The sequence below is a fragment of the Heliconius melpomene genome, chromosome 19 (genome assembly GCF_056956725.1).
Source record: "Heliconius melpomene rosina isolate 202511_hmr_F chromosome 19, ASM5695672v1, whole genome shotgun sequence".
Taxonomy (NCBI): domain Eukaryota; kingdom Metazoa; phylum Arthropoda; class Insecta; order Lepidoptera; family Nymphalidae; genus Heliconius; species Heliconius melpomene.
In genome coordinates this window covers 4,823,447-4,843,823 of record NC_140407.1, presented here as the reverse complement: position 1 = coordinate 4,843,823, position 20,377 = coordinate 4,823,447, and the positions used below count along the sequence as shown (strand labels likewise).

Here is a 20,377-nt window from a genome sequence, read left to right as displayed (position 1 = left end):
TTATCAATTTAACTTTAAAGTACGGAAAACAGTTAAAAAATAACGTTTCATTCAAAATAACAAGCTTTGTATTAGCATTACGAATAATATCAAAAGTCCTAATGAGCCGATACGTTTTTCCTTCCTACAACAGCTAGGATAATAATGTTTATTACACTATCTGAGCCCGTCATGGCGCAGCGTCTGACTGTGAATGCGATGCTAGTTGGTTCGATTACCACTTGAATGAATAAGTTATTTTCATTTCTTTGCTCTGGTAACAAGATAAAGCGCTTTAGTTTCCAACTAGAGCTCGTAATAATTTCAAAATTAACAAAAAAATCGTGATATATTTAGTAAATTCCGGATTGAACGTCGTAGTCTCGAATCCACAACCGTCGTGTTTACAGGCGTTGTGCCACTGCTCCACAATAACCTCAGGGATATGAAAAAATATTAAATTTAAAAAAAAGATCTTCACTTCACACACCAATGACAATATCTCACAAAGAAAGAGACACAAAGCTTCATAATTCAGAAATTCTAACTTTATAGTCCCATAAAACAAAATTGTACGATATAAAGATTCGAAACGCGTCATTCCGCCATCTTTGCTCGGAATCCGCGCGCTGTCATTACTCAATGTTGCCATTTTGAAATTATAAGTTATCTATGGTTGAATTAAATTACTGGTTCTTGTTATTGCCAGATGATTGAGGACGTTTAAAAAGTAATTTGGAATGTGAGAATTCGATAAAATTAAGCTTAAAAGTTTATTAAGACAAAGATATATATATAATTTAAAGTTTGCTTTATATTTACTTACTCTTTATTTAGTGGCTGTTATTGTTATAATTTAATTTAAATGCACTGACAAATGATTTTGTTGAGAATAAAAATAAATATCTAGAATTATTTACACTTTATATTTAAATGTTTGAGATATATAGATGACTCATCGTAGTTTAATTACTAACTTAAAACATTATAGCTGTAATAAAGAAGAGGACTATAATATGTGAAGATATGTTTCCATATATATTTTTTGCTTTAATTTTTAAAACTATTTGTATTTTATGATACGCACCAAGCTGCACTTTGCACGAAATTTTGGTGCCACAATAATTTGAAATATATAATATCTATTAAAATAATTAAATTAAGAGGCCAATCTCGGGCACAAAGTATGACTTATATACTATAATATTCTCTTTGACCGACAAAATATACATTGTCATAGAAAAAATAGTGACAGTCATACGATAGAAACGAGAAATAAAGATAAGATTGTTACTTCAAGTTTTCGCCTCCAAAAAGTTAATAAATCTTTTACGGGGCTGAGTATACGTGTATATAATAAAATTCCACAGTGTATTCTAGATTTGCCACTTCTAAAATTTAAAATAGCTGTAAAAAAAATTCTAACAAGTAAAGCTTATTACACTGTTCAAGAATATTTAGAGGATAAACATGTATGGAATTAATGTCTATTGAATGTCAGGCAGGACAGCTGCCAGCTAATGTAATAGTAAAATATACCATTGACTTTGAAAAGAGCAACTGTTGAGTTTCTTGCCGGCTCTTCTCAGCAGAACTGCCTTCCGAACCGGTGGTAGCTTTTTGTTGACATGTACATTCGACGATTCAAAAGTGCTTTTATAGTTTATTTGAATAAATAATATTTTGAATTGAATTGAATTGAATTGACTGTAAAACCGACTGGTTGTGGGTTGGATCCTCACTCGAGGAGATGAAATATTTGTTTCAATTTATATTTCCATTTCTTTGCTCTTTACACTAGGTTCCCTCTGCCTACCCTGGTGTGTGCGGGGGTTCTAGATAAATGAGATCTACAAAGAACTATAATGATATTGTCCTCTATTGCATGACGTACGGATAATTAATTAGAATAAATGTGCTATAAAAAATTATGCCACCATCATATTTCAATAATCACAAAATATTTTAATTAAAAAACTGATAAAATGCAAATTCGCACCCCCTGTAATTATAAACATATAATTTTTATTTTATAATCTATGCAAAAGAACCTTCAATACACACCGTATTAAACAACGAATAGGTAATTCCCCGAGCGCCTCATCTTTATTGTTCTACTTTTTTTTAATCTTCATCTATCTTTCAATCTTTTTTCTAATCTACATGTATAAAAGGCAACGTCCCGATCGATTGTCTTATTAAAACCCAAGTGAAGGTACAAATTTTGATATTTATTTTATAAAGAAATGTGGTTCTATATAGGATTATAGCGGATTTGATTCCCATTTGTAGGAATGACAATAATAATAAAAGACTGGAGGAATAAACCTTATGGTTATAGAATATAATGAAAACCATTTCATACACTCTGGTTAGGTTAGGCTAATCGGTCATCTCCATGTCACCTTTCTAGGAAAAATATAAAGAAATCGATTGGTAGAATACTCACATAGGTTATTTCTGCTAGCAAAACCCTACCAAAACTCATAAAGAGTATTCATTAAAATTTAGGGTAAGATTAAAAATTCTCAATGAAAACATTGCTTATAAATTTTCTTCAAATTAATTAATATTTAGAGAAGCCTTTTTAGATATTTTGTTTTTCAACTGAAAATGTTTTGTAGAATACTAAAAATACCGATCTTTGCTAATCAAATTTAGTGATGCGCCACTCACCAGTCACCACCCTATTTACTTCCCAATTTAATGACAATGACTAAATAAAAAATCCCGAATTCTCTATACATTTAATATTTTGTAAAGCAGTTTTTCAAAAGGACAAAATAGTTGTACATAACAACAATTTCAATTAGGATAGTTCAGAAGTTCCAGAAGTGATAGCCGCCGGTCGCCATATTGAAATAGTTTGACCGCCACTCGGACAATATACTGTAAAATAATAAATAGCCGACTAAAGTTACTGCTAATATAGAAGACTTTTTAACCTTTGGTTTCGATATGATTGGAATTTTAATTTTGAATTAAACTTTTTGGTTGAAATAGCTTGAGATATTGATTGGGATATAGATTTTCGTTAAAAAAACAGGTTTCACGGTTTTTGACGACACGGTACAAGAAACATTGTGTTAAGACACTCCTTTCCATACAAAATTTTAGGACATTGCGTTTTAAGCGGCGGAACTGAACGCCTTGTCTACGACAGAGCGTAAATATAAATATAATCTTTATGGGTATCGAACCCACAATATCATCGCGTTTACCATAGAATATAATTAGAAAATATGATTATATAGACTTTTGGTTATTTAATTTCCAAATATTTGTCATATTACTTCAATTCCCACAAGAACACTTTTCAATTTAAAAAATAAATTAAAAAAGTATATAAAATATATAAAGCTAGTAAAAATAATGGTACAATCTAATATTTCCATTGGTATCAGTTGCGTAACCCAACACCTGCGGGCCAGTCATCCATTCAACATAATATTGTTTATAATACCCACTTCTTATAGTCCTATGTTTTAGTGTTCTAGGTCACTCGAATAGGCTATTATGAAATTCCTCTATAGTATAGATTTAAAACAAAATTTTGTTTTGAAATCTAGTAGGTACCTGCTGTACGTACTGTCTAGTTTACTTTTGTTCGAGTCGCGACGAAGTGTGAAATAAATGTATTGTGTAAGTGATTCAATGGAATGTTGAAACTATATTTTTGTATATGTGTTAAAGATTTTTTTTTATATTTTGATTGGAAGGCCGAGAGAAATTGGTGTTAAGATACGCCGTGTGCGGAATTCAACGCTGCGCTTAGTTTTGTTCCCAGAGCGGGGAAATAAAAATGGTTAATTCTCTCGAGTAGAAATCAAACGTGCCACGATGATGCACGATGATGATTTTTTTTAATATTTCGAGAGGAAGGCAAATAATTTTTAAATATAGTATCTCCACACTAGACTACTATACATATCAGCTTACCCTACTATACGTGAAGAATTTCTCCGAGTCAAAATTGAACCCACAACCATTGTGTGTTGAGTTAGCTTCTTACACAATGATCATAATTTACAATAAGCTATACTTCTAAATATTATAACGCTAAAGAGTTTGTTTGTTTAAACGCCCTACACTCAGGAACTGGTTGGAATTGAAAAACAAACGTACATCAAAAATAAACATATATACATACATTATAATCTATGATTGAAAACGGCATCTTAAATTCACTATTAAGATCGATCTCAGGATTGAGAGCGAGTTAGTTACTTCAATTTGACCAGGCGGAGAAGCCACAGGTGAGAATTAGTATTGATAATAAAATACTTTTTACGGTTAACTGATTATCGACAGGTATACAAGTAGGGGGCAATCACATCAAAATTCTAAGAAAGTAAATAAGAATTAAAATATCTACAACGACTAAGCGGAATACGGGCGTGTGCATAGTAAAAAATGTACCAAATATGGCGGTCACGGCTCAATGGAGTGCTGCGTGAGAAGATACTTTAACGTGGAAAGTTGTTTATTTATTATAGCTTTATGGTGATTTTTGAAATAGCTATGAGCTTTTTGAGCTTTTTTTGGTTAAGTTTTGAGTTTTTGCTGGATATTTTCATTTATGTATGTTCTTAGAATATTTTAACATTACATTGTTACATGTTAGTTTGCTATTTACTTTTTCTCTTTTTATAGATTTATGTGTTATCGATTAAGTAAAAAGTTGTAAGAATTACTTTGAAAATTTTTTAATGTGGAATTTCTTATAGTCAATTTCTACAAAACTATCTAAATTACTATGTTCGAAATTTATCTATTTTTCGACAGTTAATTATATTTTTTTTGTTAGAACAATAAAAAAAGTAATTTCCTAGTGAATACTATTAAGCTTAAACATTTCAAGAAATTGTTTTAAATGATCAAAAGCTTACTTTATATATAATATAATTTTGCAATAAAAAAATCGTGCTCTAATTTTACTCTACTAAGTAACTTCTAAACTAAAAGAGTATAATCATAATAAGCAATCATAAATTCCTTTAAAACCACATAACACGTTATCATAAATATCATAACTATCTGCCACAAACGGTCACCCATCCAATTATTGTAAACGTATTCGTAGCTTAACCACGTTTATGAAAAGTAGTTTTATATCTATTGACGTATTACGACAGCAGATGCGTGGAACAGGCGGTTAAGTACAGTGAACCTATGTGAGTTAGTTTTTTTTTTATTTTCTAGCCCTTTTTTAGCTTAAGCTAGTAATATAGCCCTTAAATTTTAAAGAAAACTTTTTATTAAATTTAAATATTTGTGATTTCATTTAATTTTGCTAATACAATTAGTTTTTTTAAATAATATTTGAAAAAATATTTTCATTTTAATATTTAATTAATTTTATTTCAAATTGATACAATTATTTTTTTTTTTATATACCTACCTATAAAATTTTAATTGTTTTTTTTAAAAAGCTTTGATAATATTTTTTGATCTTATATGTTTTTTCTATTTGTTTTTTTAAATATTTCCATATTTAGTAATATTTTAGTTTTTTTTAAGTGAATTGATTGTACTTATTTGGGAAACGAATACTACAACTTTGGAGAAAATTCATTATAGAATGTATTTCTATAAGTGAAACGTTGGAATTAAAATAAACTATAAGTAATAAGTAAAAATTATGCTTTTAAAATAACCTAGTCATTATGTCCAAATAAAAAAGTATTATTATAACACATTTTCATAATAAATTCTTTAATAATAAATAGTTCCATATAAGAAATTCCTGTGAATAATAAACATAATGCTCTAGAAAAATGAGGCTTAACCATTTCGATACAATTACCTATCTTACATACTTTAGTTTCACATAGACAAGTAACTGCCAATAGTAATTTACATTCAAGACGTGTCAAAGTAAAAACAAGAATTATGAACCGTCAAATGCCGATGAAACCTACAAAACAATAATTTATTGGAAAAAAACAATGAAACCTACAATTTATTGAAAGCAAATGAAAATAATTGACGTTGTATGTAAATTGAGCAAATTAAGGTAATTTAGTTTTTAGATTACAGTCTTATAGCCGATGGATAGTCCGTCCTTAGTCTATAGTCCGTTGAACTAAAGAAAAAAAATACACAATACCTATAAAGGAAAACATACGAAGATTAAAATTAAAATAAACGTAAAGTAAAAGCGCAAACGGAACGTAACCCGATAAAATTAAAGAGCTATTTCGAATAAACATTACGTTAGAATTAGGGGAAGCAAGGTATAAAAAGCGGTCAGCCAATCATGGGTCGTGATCATCACCTGTCCCACTCTAACATCGGTTGTGCTTCTCTATCTAATGCTCATATTTTTTGCCATCTTATTCTAATTCCTCATTCAAATGGCTCGCATCGGAATCCAGAGGCGCGTAACCTTTCTCTTAATTACATTTTTATCTTAAGGTAAGCTTTTTATCATTTTCAGAATGTTTTTGGTAATAAATTGTTTTAAACTATAATATAATAATAATAAGTTAATTAATTTATATAAGTATCAACATGATTATTAATCCTCTCACCTTTATTTCCAACGTGTTTTGTAACGTTATTCAACTTTTGGAATTATAAGCCAATTGAAATTTCTTACCAAAAAATCTCTTGCCTATGCAATTTAAATAAGATTAAGAAAGAGTATAGTTTAGCGAAAATTTTTATACAAAGAAATCAACTTATCCAAAAACTAAGAATCACAAAAAAAAAACAAACGAATCGAAGAAAATTGTGACTAAAATATGACAATAACATCATTATCGTGTAGTCATAGCAACGACTTGCATGTTCTATAGCAATGCAACTTACAACTTACAAGCAAGTCTAGTACCTACTACGGCATAGCACAGCGTTGAGTTACGGCATACAACACGCAATGCCGAGACATTTCATCCGGTCGAAAAACGGAGTGTCTTTGCACTAAGTCCCCTCCTTGCTGTACGCAGATGCGTGAAAAAACTGTTATTAAGTAATAACATAGTAACCACTTGCATGTCTGTGTTGATGAGTATGCAGATACAAATACCGGTTATACTTGCAAATGCATGTTTTTGTTTGGATGTAGCTTTTTTTATTAAACCATACATTTGTGCACGCAGGTTCGGTGAAATATAACATAATTTCCATGCTCTTTTAAGCCACAAGATGCAGGTTCTATATGCATGCATGCCTTACACTTCGGTTAATAAGGTTTTTTTTACCTTCACGCTTTAACGGGAACCTTTAGCGGGAAAGGTAACCAGAGTCATCGATGTCTTCATACATGCCCTCCAGGTGGTCTACATTTTTTTTCTTGACTTTTCTTTAGTACCATATATATATTGTGTTTTCTAAGGTCAACCAAGGTTCCCTTCAAGTCAAAATATATATTCGGACCGCGGATGGTTTAAAACTTCTAAACTAATATAACTGGCAATCCCTTTTGCCCCCATTTTCCACATAATAGTCACATTTTAGTGCCATCTTCACCTATATTAAGCCTAATACTTGGGTACCTAGGGCATATATCAGGTATTACTGCTGCATATTACACTCGTATGAGATGTGGAGCCCGAAATAAAGTATTATCTATAATGATATTGAAAGAGCAACTGTTGAAAGACAAATTTCAACAGTTGCTCTTTTGAATTCAACAAAACAAAAACTTGCAATCAAGCAGAAGACTGTTGAGTTTCTTGCCGGCTCTTCTCAGCAGAACTGCCTTCCGAACCAGTGGTAGCTTTTTGTTTATATGTTCATTTTATGATTCAAAAGTGCTTATAATAAGTTTATTTAAATAAAGAATATTTTGAATTTGAATTTTGAATTTGATATTTACTTTTATTTTCTATATTATTTTGATGTAGGTAGGTACTCTGAATATTAAAGTTAAAAAAAATATTAAACTTTTAATGTAAACAAATAAACAATCTTAGTACTAATATTATCTACGTCAACGCCAAACAGTACATACAGATAATTAAAAAAAAAACCACAAAAACAATACTACAAAAAACATATAACACAGTTGTATGAACATACATACATACATATATATACATAATATGTATATATGTCTGTCTGTATAATGACGATATTTGTATCTAGCAGCTAGCAGCTGGGCGGACGAGGTCGTTGGTACACATCCGCAGTACAGATTTGAGCACTTGCGTCAGTTCTTTGCAATTATATTTAAAACGAAAAATGCTCTTCAACTAGGTATATTAAGCCTACGGTTTCGTCTGACTATTTTTCTTTTGAAAATTAATACTAGGTACTACCGTATTAATTGTTTTTTTAGCTTTTTACTTAAAATACAAAATATTTTGTGAAATATAATGGAAAATATATTTTGTTTTCTTTTGATCAATATTAATTATTTTTTTTGTTTCACCCTGTAACCCATATTTTGGGTGGCGCATGGGGAAAAGAGTGTTCTAACACTAGGTGCCCTCTGTCCTCCATATTAAAAGGTAAAAAATATAATTATGGTTTTATATAAGAAAAACAGACCAATTCCAAATAAAAAAAAAACACTTTTCATATACATTTACAAAAATAATACTAGAAAGACAGTAGAATAGCCAGGCTTTGTATTCGAAATATGAAGGACTACTTGAACTTGCCTGCACAGCGTGCGCAAGGTGTACATTTGTCACCTCCACGCACTTCAGCAACACCATTCAATTGTGTTTCCCTTTCAAATATATTTGTGTAACTACTAGTTTACCTACTAACTGTTAATTTACCGACTTTTTTAGTAGGCCAGAGACAATGTATTATCCTGCGACAGGTTGAGTATATTCTCTCTGCATTCTCCGCGTGCCTCGCGTAGGGAAGTTATTATTATATTAGTCCTAATAAATTGAAGAAAAACCGAAAGCTAATCTTATTTTTAAATAGGTTCATGTAAAAAATATTAAATTTAGTTAAAAATATTTTACCATTTGGATTTGGCCATTCTATTTACCATTTAGAGCTACTATTGAGCCCCTCATAATTTGAATTGACAATTTTATCAAAGCCTATAAAGTATGTGAGTTTTCAATAATTTAGCTCAACAGGTACTTAGTTGATATATTAACGTTTAAAAACCGGCATTTTTGTGACTCACTCACTCACTCATCATTAAAAAATATATTTTTTAACATAATATAGTAATTATATATATATATATGTATATATCTTAATTATGTTTATTTCAAAATTTGTATACAATAAAAACAATAGAAATAATTAGCTTTACAGTAGGCGTATATTATTAGTAAAGATTATATTAACATATTTATTAACATATCTTTAATTTTTTTACCTTAATTGCTTTAGGTACAAGGTTGTTGGTTGTCATTGTTATATAAATTTAAAAAAGACAAATTTTTTAGCTTTACGTTGTATGCCGTACAAAATAGAGTAGGTAAAGGGAACCCAGTTTTAACATACTCCGTAAATCATAACATAGGAATAGAATTTTTGAACCTATAGGTGTTATATGGTTAGTAGCGACCCAAAAGCAGCTCACTTAAAGTTTTTTTTATATTTTAGCCAAATTATATAAAATCTTTAAATAAATTGTCACATTGTTTTATAATGAGACAATTCCTCTAAATCTGTTTAGTCATTTTTGGAGGAAATTCCATTTACACAAGCTTTTACATTTATAATATTAATTATTATTAACATATGTGTATAATCATACTGCATTTTGTAACAAACTCCTAACACATTCTAGTAGTTTTTTTTGTTACATTTCAACCTAAAGCAACACTTATAACAACCATCCTTCACAGTAAGATGTAGATTTATCTCACCTCCCAGTTCAAGAGTTACAATTCATTCTCGCAGTTAAAAATTCAAGCTTTTACACCAAAAATAAATAAAATATGAGCTTTCAAGCTTGAACTTTCACTCCATTTGAATTTTAGGAGCTTTTTGCGTATTTAATACTAATTTGCACTTTTACTTATTATGTTAAATACTGTTTTTGTGGATATAATAAGCTAGAACTCTTAAGGACAAACATTATAAAAAATGTATAAACATTTTGTTTAAGAGTTCTATGGGGATATATTGAATAATATACATATTTAATTCGCTTATAATTTTTGTATAAATTATACTTCTAAACTAATATTATAATCTCCTGAGGTTATAATATTAGTGTAGAATAAGTTTCTGAACTAATGATTAGAATTATATATTTTTTTAATTAGGATTTTTTGTGAGTCACAAACTTTGTTCGTCCGTGCCTTTCTTGTTCCCGTGTTTTTCTTAATTAAGCTATTGGTTTTTGTAAGGTGAAAATTAATCGGTGTCTCAGTAAATTTATAGGGTGTTTGAAGGACTAGAAGAGAACTTCCAATGGTACCTAATTTCCTTTGTTTTGTAATACTACTGCTCTCCTCTGCGTCAACGTTAGGCTTGGTGGATGGTGATCGTTGACCACGTTGAATGTGGAGCAGCTATAATTAATTTCGTAATGTCCTTGTTACTTCCTCATATCTGTAGGGAATAGCCATTTAGTGTGTAATATGCCATCATGTAGTGCCCTCTTGAAGGTCTGAATTTGGATGATCGCCACTTCTGGTATGTAAGTTTGAGAACGAATCCAGACCCGTCGCGTTACAGTAACGTTGTGCCATGACGACCTTAAATATATCATATTTTATTTTAAAAAATAGTAAACAAAAATATAACTAGGTATTTCATGACATTCCATTATATTAAATAAAGTGCGAGAATTATATAACACTAGACTCACAAGTCACGCAAGTTTGAAACACGCAAAGAATGGTGGTTTGACCATTTTTAGAGCACACATACAAACATAAATATGTTAAAAAAAATATAATATATATATGTTTATAGAAGGATATTTTTTAATAGTGATAATTAAAGGAGCATGCAGTATGACCATACGATGTGCTATACAAGGACACGGTGCGTTTCCGTGTTGATTCATGTTTCAGTGATAAGCTACAAGCGATAGCGGTTGATAGTTTTATCTTCTCAAGGTTGTTGTTGAGTATTTTTGATGTTATGTGCTTGTTTATGTTGTTTATATTATGAGGCCGAGCGGCACAAGGGTGTGACTGTAACGCGACGGTTGGGGGTACGATCCCCACTCGAGTACCTAAGTGAAATATTTATTTAAGTTTATATTTCCATTTCTTCGCTCTGGTGTCGACGTAAAGTGAGGCGTTGAGTTCTACCACTCAACATGCAATGCCTCCAGAATTCGGCAGAAAGTGGGGAATGGAGTGTCTTAACACTAGGTACCCTCTGCCTACCTTCCTATGTGTGGGATACAGCGTGGAGCTGATTTTTTTTTATATTATAAACACATTTTCAGAAAATAATTGTAGCCCGCTATTTCATTTGCGTGGACTACAAAATGCCTACAAAATTCGAAAATTATCTTAGTGAGAGAGGAGGGATTCTCTTCACTCCAAGGAATATAGTCACCGTTGTTTTTTATTTCGCCTGTAACTTTTCAGTAAATTTTCAATCATTCAGTAGCGAATGAGTTTTATTTATATAGATAATCGAAAAAATATTAAGAATACGTAAAAAATGTATTTACCAATAAAAAATACTTTTTAATAATAATTTTGCATCAGTTTACCTTTTAAAATAGAACAAACATTCGACATAGCTCTTACGATTATCATTCATAATATTCTAGACTTGCGTAATGGAAGTCAGTACATTTATTTAATGAACTTAATTGAATTGCATCGCGTCTCAAGGCTTGGTGCGTATGACTAAAATTAACTAACTTATTTTCATTTGATAATGATTGTATTAATAAACTTTATGTAAATTGTAAATTGTTTGAGGCTGAGATAAACTATAACTGTATCGGATAGTGGGAAAGAGGAGTATTTAATGGGAACGCAGTGTCTTAACACTAGGCCCCATCCCAACTAACTCAATTTTTTCGCACGGCATTGAGTTTTTATACTAAGCATGTAGTGTTAAAATGAAGAACATAGAACTTTGAATATATCGTAAATAAATAAATTGTTTAAAATTCCTTCAAGTACCTTGACCTGAGACTAAACGCAGCATTTAGTTCTGCCATGCAAATCACAATGTCTTGAGAATTCAGCTACTTCGTCGATTTCAAAACGTAAAAATGGAACACTTTGTTCAAGTCGGTGTCCAATATATGGTCCCTTGAGGCATATAAAAATATCAAACTTCTAAATCAACGCAATAAAAAGATACAAGCATTTATGCATCGGTGTTGCTGGATTTTGTATAGTTTTTTTTACTAGCCAAGTGCTGGCCGTTACACAAAACTGATTTATTTACACCAGAAAACTAAAACAAGAAAAGTATAAACGAAAAATCGCTACATTCTATAACCTACAGGCCATTTCCACAAGCGTCCTGAGTCAGTGCGACCTTGGAATAGACTAATCGTCAACCAATCAGCATTCTGCGCACGCGCCTCTTTGTTGCACAGCTGTTATTTCGTTACTATTTGTATAGACTATAGAGCTTTGTTTTAAATACTACTTAGAAATTATTGCATTTTCATACGCAAATGTTATGTTTTGTATAGATTATTTATATATTTTTAACGGTGCTTCAGGTTTTATTCTCATATTGTCGTAGGTAGATAAAATCTAGCGTTAAGGCACTGCGTTCTCCTCTTACCGACCGATTATAGGACATAACGTGTTGAAAAGCAGATCTTAACGCTGCCCGTTGAAATACGAGATATGTTAGATATATTTAGAAATTAGAAGAATCTAATTTAAAGATACTTATTAAATTAAATATAGAATGTTTTAACACCAGTTTCTGCCTTCCCTCTATATACTCGTATGTACATCAAATGTAAATTTTATTAAAAAAAAAACATTTTAAAAACGAAGCTATTATTCAAAAGATAGTAAAGCCCTTTCGGTTAATATTGAGTGGTTTGTTGAAAAATGTTTAATCCGCCATTTTGTTGCGGCGACCATTTTGGATTAATAATAACATTGATCATATGTAATTTCATTATCATCCACAAAATTGAAGTTGTAATCCCAATTTTCAAGTCCAATTTACTTGCAAAATTTCACAAAACACTAACACGGCAAGGTGTTAGTGTTAGTGTTAGTGGCACGGCGAGTGAGTAAAAGCTTGTAAAAAGGTGTTTTACTATAATATTAGTGGTGTAAGTGACGCTCCAAAGTAAACGACATCGGAAGCGAGAAGGGGTCGTTACGCGATAATTTCATTTAATTAACTATAATACAATTATAAGTACACTCGCTCGACTTTAACTGACTGTTGCAATGCAATAATAATACTTCTTGAAAATTATATAACTTTTGGAATGTTGTAAATTCTATATTTTAACCTTTGTTTTTTTTTATTTTATATATATACGCGTTGTTCTGTTTATAGCAGGCCTACTTCTTGATGAAGTCAATATACTAAGCTTTATTAGAGCGCGGAAATCGAACCCACGTCCGTCATTTATATAGTCAGAATTCTTTCAATCTTAAAGACTCTTTATAAGTATATTTATATAGTTAATTCTTCATTATTTATTACGCTTTTTAATTAAAAGAATGAAAATAATTTCTAAAAAAACGTCCGAAATTAAATAAAACTTTACAGTATTTCTTTTTCTCAACAACTTCGCTGCAACGCCCGTTAAAAATTAAAAATGAAATAAAAAAAACCATAGCAAAGTATCAAATTATAAAAAAAAAAAAAACCATAATCAAAAATCTTAACCCAAGTAATGGATAGGTTGGTATAATTATTTTTATTGCTCCAGGGCCTTGACTCTTAATTGCGTAGCGCTTCAGTTGGCGGAACTTACTAACTCGCGTTTACCATCGAATTCTGGAAAACGTGGTTAGGTCTAATATTAAGATCTAGGTCTAGATTTTTGAAAATCAGATTAAATTAGACAAAACTAGGTAGACCAGTACTAAATTTACAGCAAGCGTGCGACCGTGAACTGTGGGAATCGAACCCACAAGCGTGTTTAAAGTCAAGAATGTCATGTACCCTTGCACCACGACTGGCCTCATATGCATACCTTTCTTAAACATAAGTTACATTGTAAGTACGAAATGACGTTATAAAATAGTAAAGCAACCTATTTCATAACAAGAAAATGGAGTTTTGACTGTCAGCCCCTATGGTTGTAGGTTCGAATCGCCAGTCGAGGGAAGGATTTATTTTAATTTTCCTCGCTCTGGTAGTCCACCAGAGAGTGCGGCGTTAAGCTCCACCATTCAAAAAAAAGGGGTTAATAACTTAATAATATTACCCCTACAAAAAGGGTTAAGCTGCTGAATTTAACCTCGTAACCATAGCGTGAAACTAACATTGTACGACCCATCCCTACTTCATACAATCATTAACATTTATGGAACATAAAATAACACACGAAACAATAAAGATAGTCATCTGTGAAATAATTTAATGAAAGAATTATCTGTGTGTCCAGTTCAACGCCTCGCTGGGTGCAACTTGTTATGACAATGTTTATATATATATATATATATATATAGCTGTGCGTTTGTTTGTGGTTTTACTTGTGTTTTTTGTAACCAAAAGCTTATTTTTTTAGTTTCATGCTGCATCCCGCATACCTATAGCAACCCTGCAGGCAGAAAAAACTGTGTTAAGAAACTCCGTTCACAGGTTTTCGGGTAAATAAGTTAAATAAGTACGTGTTGACAGGCAGATATTAACGCTGTGCTTTTTCTCATGAGTGCGGGGAAATGAAAATGACTCATTGCCCCAAGCATTAATCGAACTCGCAACCATTGCCATTGCTATTTGTTTCAAAGACATTATAGATATAGTACCAGAATTGATTGCGCAAACAAATATATTCAATGATTTTTCAACATAGATACTTATTTTAACCAGACGGCTGAAACTTAATTCAAAATAAAATCAAAATATTTTTCATTCAAGTAGACCCTTACAAGCCTCTTACCCTTGCGTCGTCAATTAATATAAAAATGTCTGTCTTACATTAAAATACGACATTACAATGTTGTTGTAAATGAAATAAAAAATAAATATGATTCATTAAATTAAGCCCGGCGTTGAGTTACGCCACTCAACGAAGTGTCACTAGACTATATTTTCTGTGATATGTCTTACATAAAGCTTGTAACGGAAAAAAAAATCATATATCGAAATGAAACGCCATCTCAAGAGAAAAACACTTAAGCTACAGTATCAATTATCGACGCCATTAATTAAAAGAAATCAACTAAATTATATCATCACTTCAAAATCATGATTTGTAACGCAAGTCAATTAAATTTTGTTTAATCTTAATTAAAATAAACTGTTAGTTGATGAGGCTTTCTGTTATAGATGTTATAATTAATTAAGTGTGACACACTTGATTCAAAAGTGCTAGCCTTATGTACATTTCGTTCATTTGAGGATAAAGACTATGCAAATAAGGCACAAGGTTCGATTCCCTCTCGAAGAAATGAAATATTTAATTAATATTTTCACTTCCTCGCTCTGGTGTTGAGGAAAAATGCAGCGTAGAGTCCAGCCACATAACATGGAATGCCTCCAGTATTTAGCGGAAAGTGAGTAATAGAAATGTCTTAATGGGAATGGAGTTTCTTAATAGGTTCCATCTGCCTACCCTGATATGTGGAGAAAAGCTAAAAATGATGTTGAAACTTTACTTTCCGTATTAATAATAGCAATTGTTAAGTTTCTTACTGGCTCGAACTGGTGGTAGTTCAAAAGGACTTGTAAATCGATTCGAATAAATAATATTTAGGAAATCGGGGAATTCATTATTTCATTCACTCGCTCTGGTTGACAGCGCGCGGCGTTGAGTTCCGCCACAAAACACGCAATGTTTCTAACTTGGAAGGAAAGTGTCAAACGCAATGTCTGCGTAGGCAGAGAATTGTTTACTTCCGACCTCTTAGCAACAGTGAGGACCGCAACCAAAACGCGATATGTCTTGAATTGAAAAAAAAATTAAACTAAGTGACGCGTCACTACAACCTTTTTATCTATCTGATAACGACTTAAAACAAAAAAAAACTTTATTAAAACAACTATTATTTATCTAAATATTGTTTATTGATATCACGTGCAGTAACTACTTACTAACGATGTATATACACATATGTAGTTATATTTATTTATAGTTAAGAGTAAAAAGTGCGTTTAAAATTAACAGTTTAAATGTATTCATTTGAAAGGTTGGTTGATTATTTAACGATGGTCGCTTTTTGCTCAATATTTTATGTTAATTCGTATGAGTTAATGCTCTGAACATCAACGGTCATTGGTTTTCTATGGGTCTTCTAAATGGTATTGATTAGGGTGATCGTCCGCTGTGATATAGCTTTGTGTGCGTTGTTTATAGCGTGAGATTTTTTTTTTTAGTAATTATTGAAAATTTTAATTTGGTTTTCTTGTATTTAAAGTTCACAAGATGAACTTTAAAATATTTTATGTTTCGTTTTAAATATGAAAATGAGTATATTATTTGACTTCACTTATGTCGATGCGTTATAATCTATTCAATAAGCAATATTGGAAATTGAAAAATAACTGCTTAGATACTACTACTACTTATTCCAAAAAAATTTTTTTTACATAATTATACTAATACGAATTTTAAAAGTACAATCGAATAACAAACTATATTATTCACCTAACTGAAATCACTAATAAACAAATATTACAACGAATTCATAGCACCAACTGTTCGATGGATATAACCCTAATCAATAGTGAAATATATAGATATATTCAATATAGTAGTTTTTTGAATCATTTAATATTTTTTTGCTTCCCCCTTCCCTTTCTTTCCCGCATTGCACGCTTCACATACACTGGCAGGCAAAACGTTTTTGTCATACTGTTCAGATTTTTTTACATATAGATAACACAAAGTGATTTAATATCACCATATTTTGTTTATATAAGTTAATGAATCGTAAAGTTTTAATATATTTATATTATTTTTTATTTCTGAATTTATTTTCGATTTATTTATAAAAGGTTTAAAATTTTATAAAATAAAACAATATTAATACAATTATCACGTTAAATTCATAGCACGAGCCATTTAATGGATATCACCTTAACCAATAGTGAAATATGTAGATATATTCGATATGGTAGTTTTTTGAATCGTTTAATGTTTATTTGCTCCACTCCTCCCTTTTCCCGCAATGCACGCTTCACGTACACTGGCGGGTAAAATGTTTTTGTCATACTATTTTGATTTTTTCATACAAACTACTTTATATTACTTGTGCAATATACGTGATTTATTATCAACTTTTTTGTTTATATAAGTAGTTTAATGAATTGGAAACTTTTGATGTATTTTTCTGTTGAGTTTGTTTTCAATTTATCTATTTAATTATATATCATAGCGTAGAGACATAGCGTGTGGTTGTAAACAAATGAGACAATGAATTATATTTCTCTCTTTGGTAACAAAACAAATAGTGGTGTTGAGTTTCGCCACTCGACACAGTATCTGGAAAATTAAGGGAAGTGGGGAAGAGAATGTCTTAGTCCAGGCAACCTTCGCAAATATTTGTTTATAAGCACTAAATAAATATACTAAATAAACATATATTATGGTACTTTAATTATTTTTTTGGCAAATATTTTTTTTTGGAATGATAATTATAATAAAAATTTTAACCGTGTTTTTTTTCATTTTTTTAATATTTTTATATAGCACTGGTCGTTCCTAGTACCTACTTTACTTGTCGTTATAAGGCAGCCCTGTTACGTTCATATAATTGTATGAGTGATACAGTAATACTTTCAATCTATTAGCGATATTAAGTGGGCGGTGCGTGGGGAACGGAGTGTCTTGACATTATGTTCCCTCTGCCTATCCTGCTATATGCAGGATACAGCGTGAAAAAAAAACAAGTAATAATAACTATAGTTTAAAATAATATTTACGTATTCACCATTTATTAATAGTAAATTTCATAATTCCAGGTCTAGAACGGGTGGCAGAGGAGTTGATGGGTCGCAGAAAATGGAAACAATACCAAGACGGTTTGATACATCGCACAGAGGACGCGCAGTCGAGCGACGACGACATCGCTGCCACCGACCCCCCGCCCGCGCTGAAGATCAAGACGATAGAGCAGATCAACGAAACGGACAAGACGGACAAATCGCCCAAAACGGAGATTACGGGCAAAACGGAGATTCCGGACAAAGCGGAGAGAAGGGAGACGATATTAGAGAGCTTGATCAAGAGGCCAGCTACACAGCCCAAGGTGGAGGTCCAAGAGGAGCCCACGGACTGGAAACCAGCGGACAGATGCTACTTTTGCGTTGACGGCGAAGGCGACAGGGCGGCGGGCGGCGCGACGGTTAGTGATGCCTTTTTGTTACAATTTTACTATTTTTATAGATTATTATTTAGAAGTAAGTATTAATAATAATATCTTTTGTGTGTATATTTGACTACACTTCTTATCATTTTCTTTATTATGTACGATAGGTATATATTCGACATTTTACAGCAACAACTTAGGAAATTCAAGTCCTCGATTGCCTCCACTACTAATAATATATTTACTTAATTTTATGAATAGTGTTGCCATAACAAATCGATAAAGATACTTATTATTATCGGTTAATATAAAAAATTAACTATCACTGCATGAAGAGAGAATAGAGTTAATTGATTGATAAAAAGCTAAATGCTTATAAACATATATATATATATATATAGTAAATTAATAATATATGTAGTGTAGGTAGATCTAAACTAGAATCGTGTAGGTCTACAATAGGGTCCTACACTATTCTTTTATAAGCCCTTTTTTACATTTTCATTTAAGCACCTACACAATTATATTATGAAATTTAATATTTCTTCAACAAATGCTTCAATGCCCAAGCCAGGGTGGGGAAGTGACATTAGTTTTTTCGGCTTCTGCTCTAATTAATTCATTAATAATTTAAGATAAGATAGATAGGCATCACACTCACCGTCCAGTTTCAAGCAATTGCGTGTTGAGTGGCGGATCTCAACACCGCGGTTTATCTATCGGCGTACAGAATATAATTTAAATATAATTATTCTCCTAAATTATGAACGCACAACCACCGCCTATGCTTTTACAATTAAAAACATTATAAATATATATTATGTATTATAAAAGCTTATTTTAAAAGCGGCAAAGCCATCTAAAGCTAGTCAGTCAGTCATAGACAAAATAGAAAAAAGTAAACTTCATTGAAGTCAGGTGGTTTGCATCGTTGTACGCGAACCGGATTTATACTGATTACTGCCAGATGTTCCTTACAAAGACGTATGTATCTAGACATTCGAGTAGCGTCTATATACTTAGGTGGGTATAGTAAGTACAGGTTCAATGTCCTGTTATGTAAAAAGCTTTTAATATTAGTAGAGAATATATGATGTGTTAGTTATATTTTTTTGAAGAACTATATGTCTTTTTTTAATTCAGTTAGTTATTAGTTAATTAATACATTTCTTTTTTTTATTTTGATGTTTTATCACTAACGGGGTAGTGTTATGCTCTCTACATGCTTCTTTGGCCTCGTTTACTGTCACCCTCTTCCAGTATTAATGATACTGTTGTCACTAATTCTCTCAATATTACATTCTTATTAGTAAATTATTAAAAAACTAAAAAGTTTTAATTAAATTACGAAAGTTTTAGTGAAAGTCTAATTTAGGCAGATTAATTAATACGTATACTATTACGAAGATTAAAACATATAAAAATATTCATCTTAAGTTTTAGGTAGTAGTTGTTAATGTTGCTGTAAAATCAAAAAAGTTGGGATGATTGACGCTAGGTTCTTCTGAAGACATTGCATCTTGAAAGGCTTCCTCAACGCCACTTTTCTTCATTACCAGAGGGAGGGAATGAAAATAAAGAAAAGAACATTTTTCTTTTCTCTGGTGGGAATCGAACCCACAACCAGTCGTGCGCTTGTGCCCTTGCGTTAGGACTGGGCTCAAAAAATTAAATCATTTATAGGTATTCCTTCATTTATCTTAAGTGTACTTACATACGAGTATATATTATGCGAATAAATATTTAACATTAGTTCTTCAGGTGCGTGTACGTCATGATCTCATGATGACTCAAAATTCTTACTTCACCTTTGACTGTGTGTGCTATTACATAGTATTCTATTAAATATAACTTTTATTTTAATTATATATAAACTTTTATTTAAATATAGTTTTAAAATTTAATATCGTTTTAAATTGAATTGTAGTTGTCTATATATTTACGAAATCCCTATCCAAAAAATAAACAAAAGGAAATACCTATATAGATATAATAAGACTTGCGAGAAAGAGAAGATTGTTTTTTTTTAGGACGGCTTAGAATTTTCTATATATTATTCTATACATATTCTATACATTTGTATA

At 31.1% G+C, this 20,377-nt stretch overlaps 1 protein-coding gene across 5 annotated transcripts in view; it reads left to right on the top strand.

Annotated features, from left to right (window-relative positions):
- The window catches only part of LOC146528444 (uncharacterized), a 188,636-nt gene that overhangs the window by 130,047 nt on the left and 38,212 nt on the right, over positions 1-20,377 (top strand). For all 5 annotated transcript variants that reach the window (XM_085203553.1, XM_085203551.1, XM_085203556.1 and 2 more), the window contains one exon: positions 17,947-18,329. In XM_085203553.1, coding sequence (XP_085059679.1) covers positions 17,947-18,329 — 383 coding nt within the window. The remainder of the gene's footprint in view (positions 1-17,946; positions 18,330-20,377) is intronic.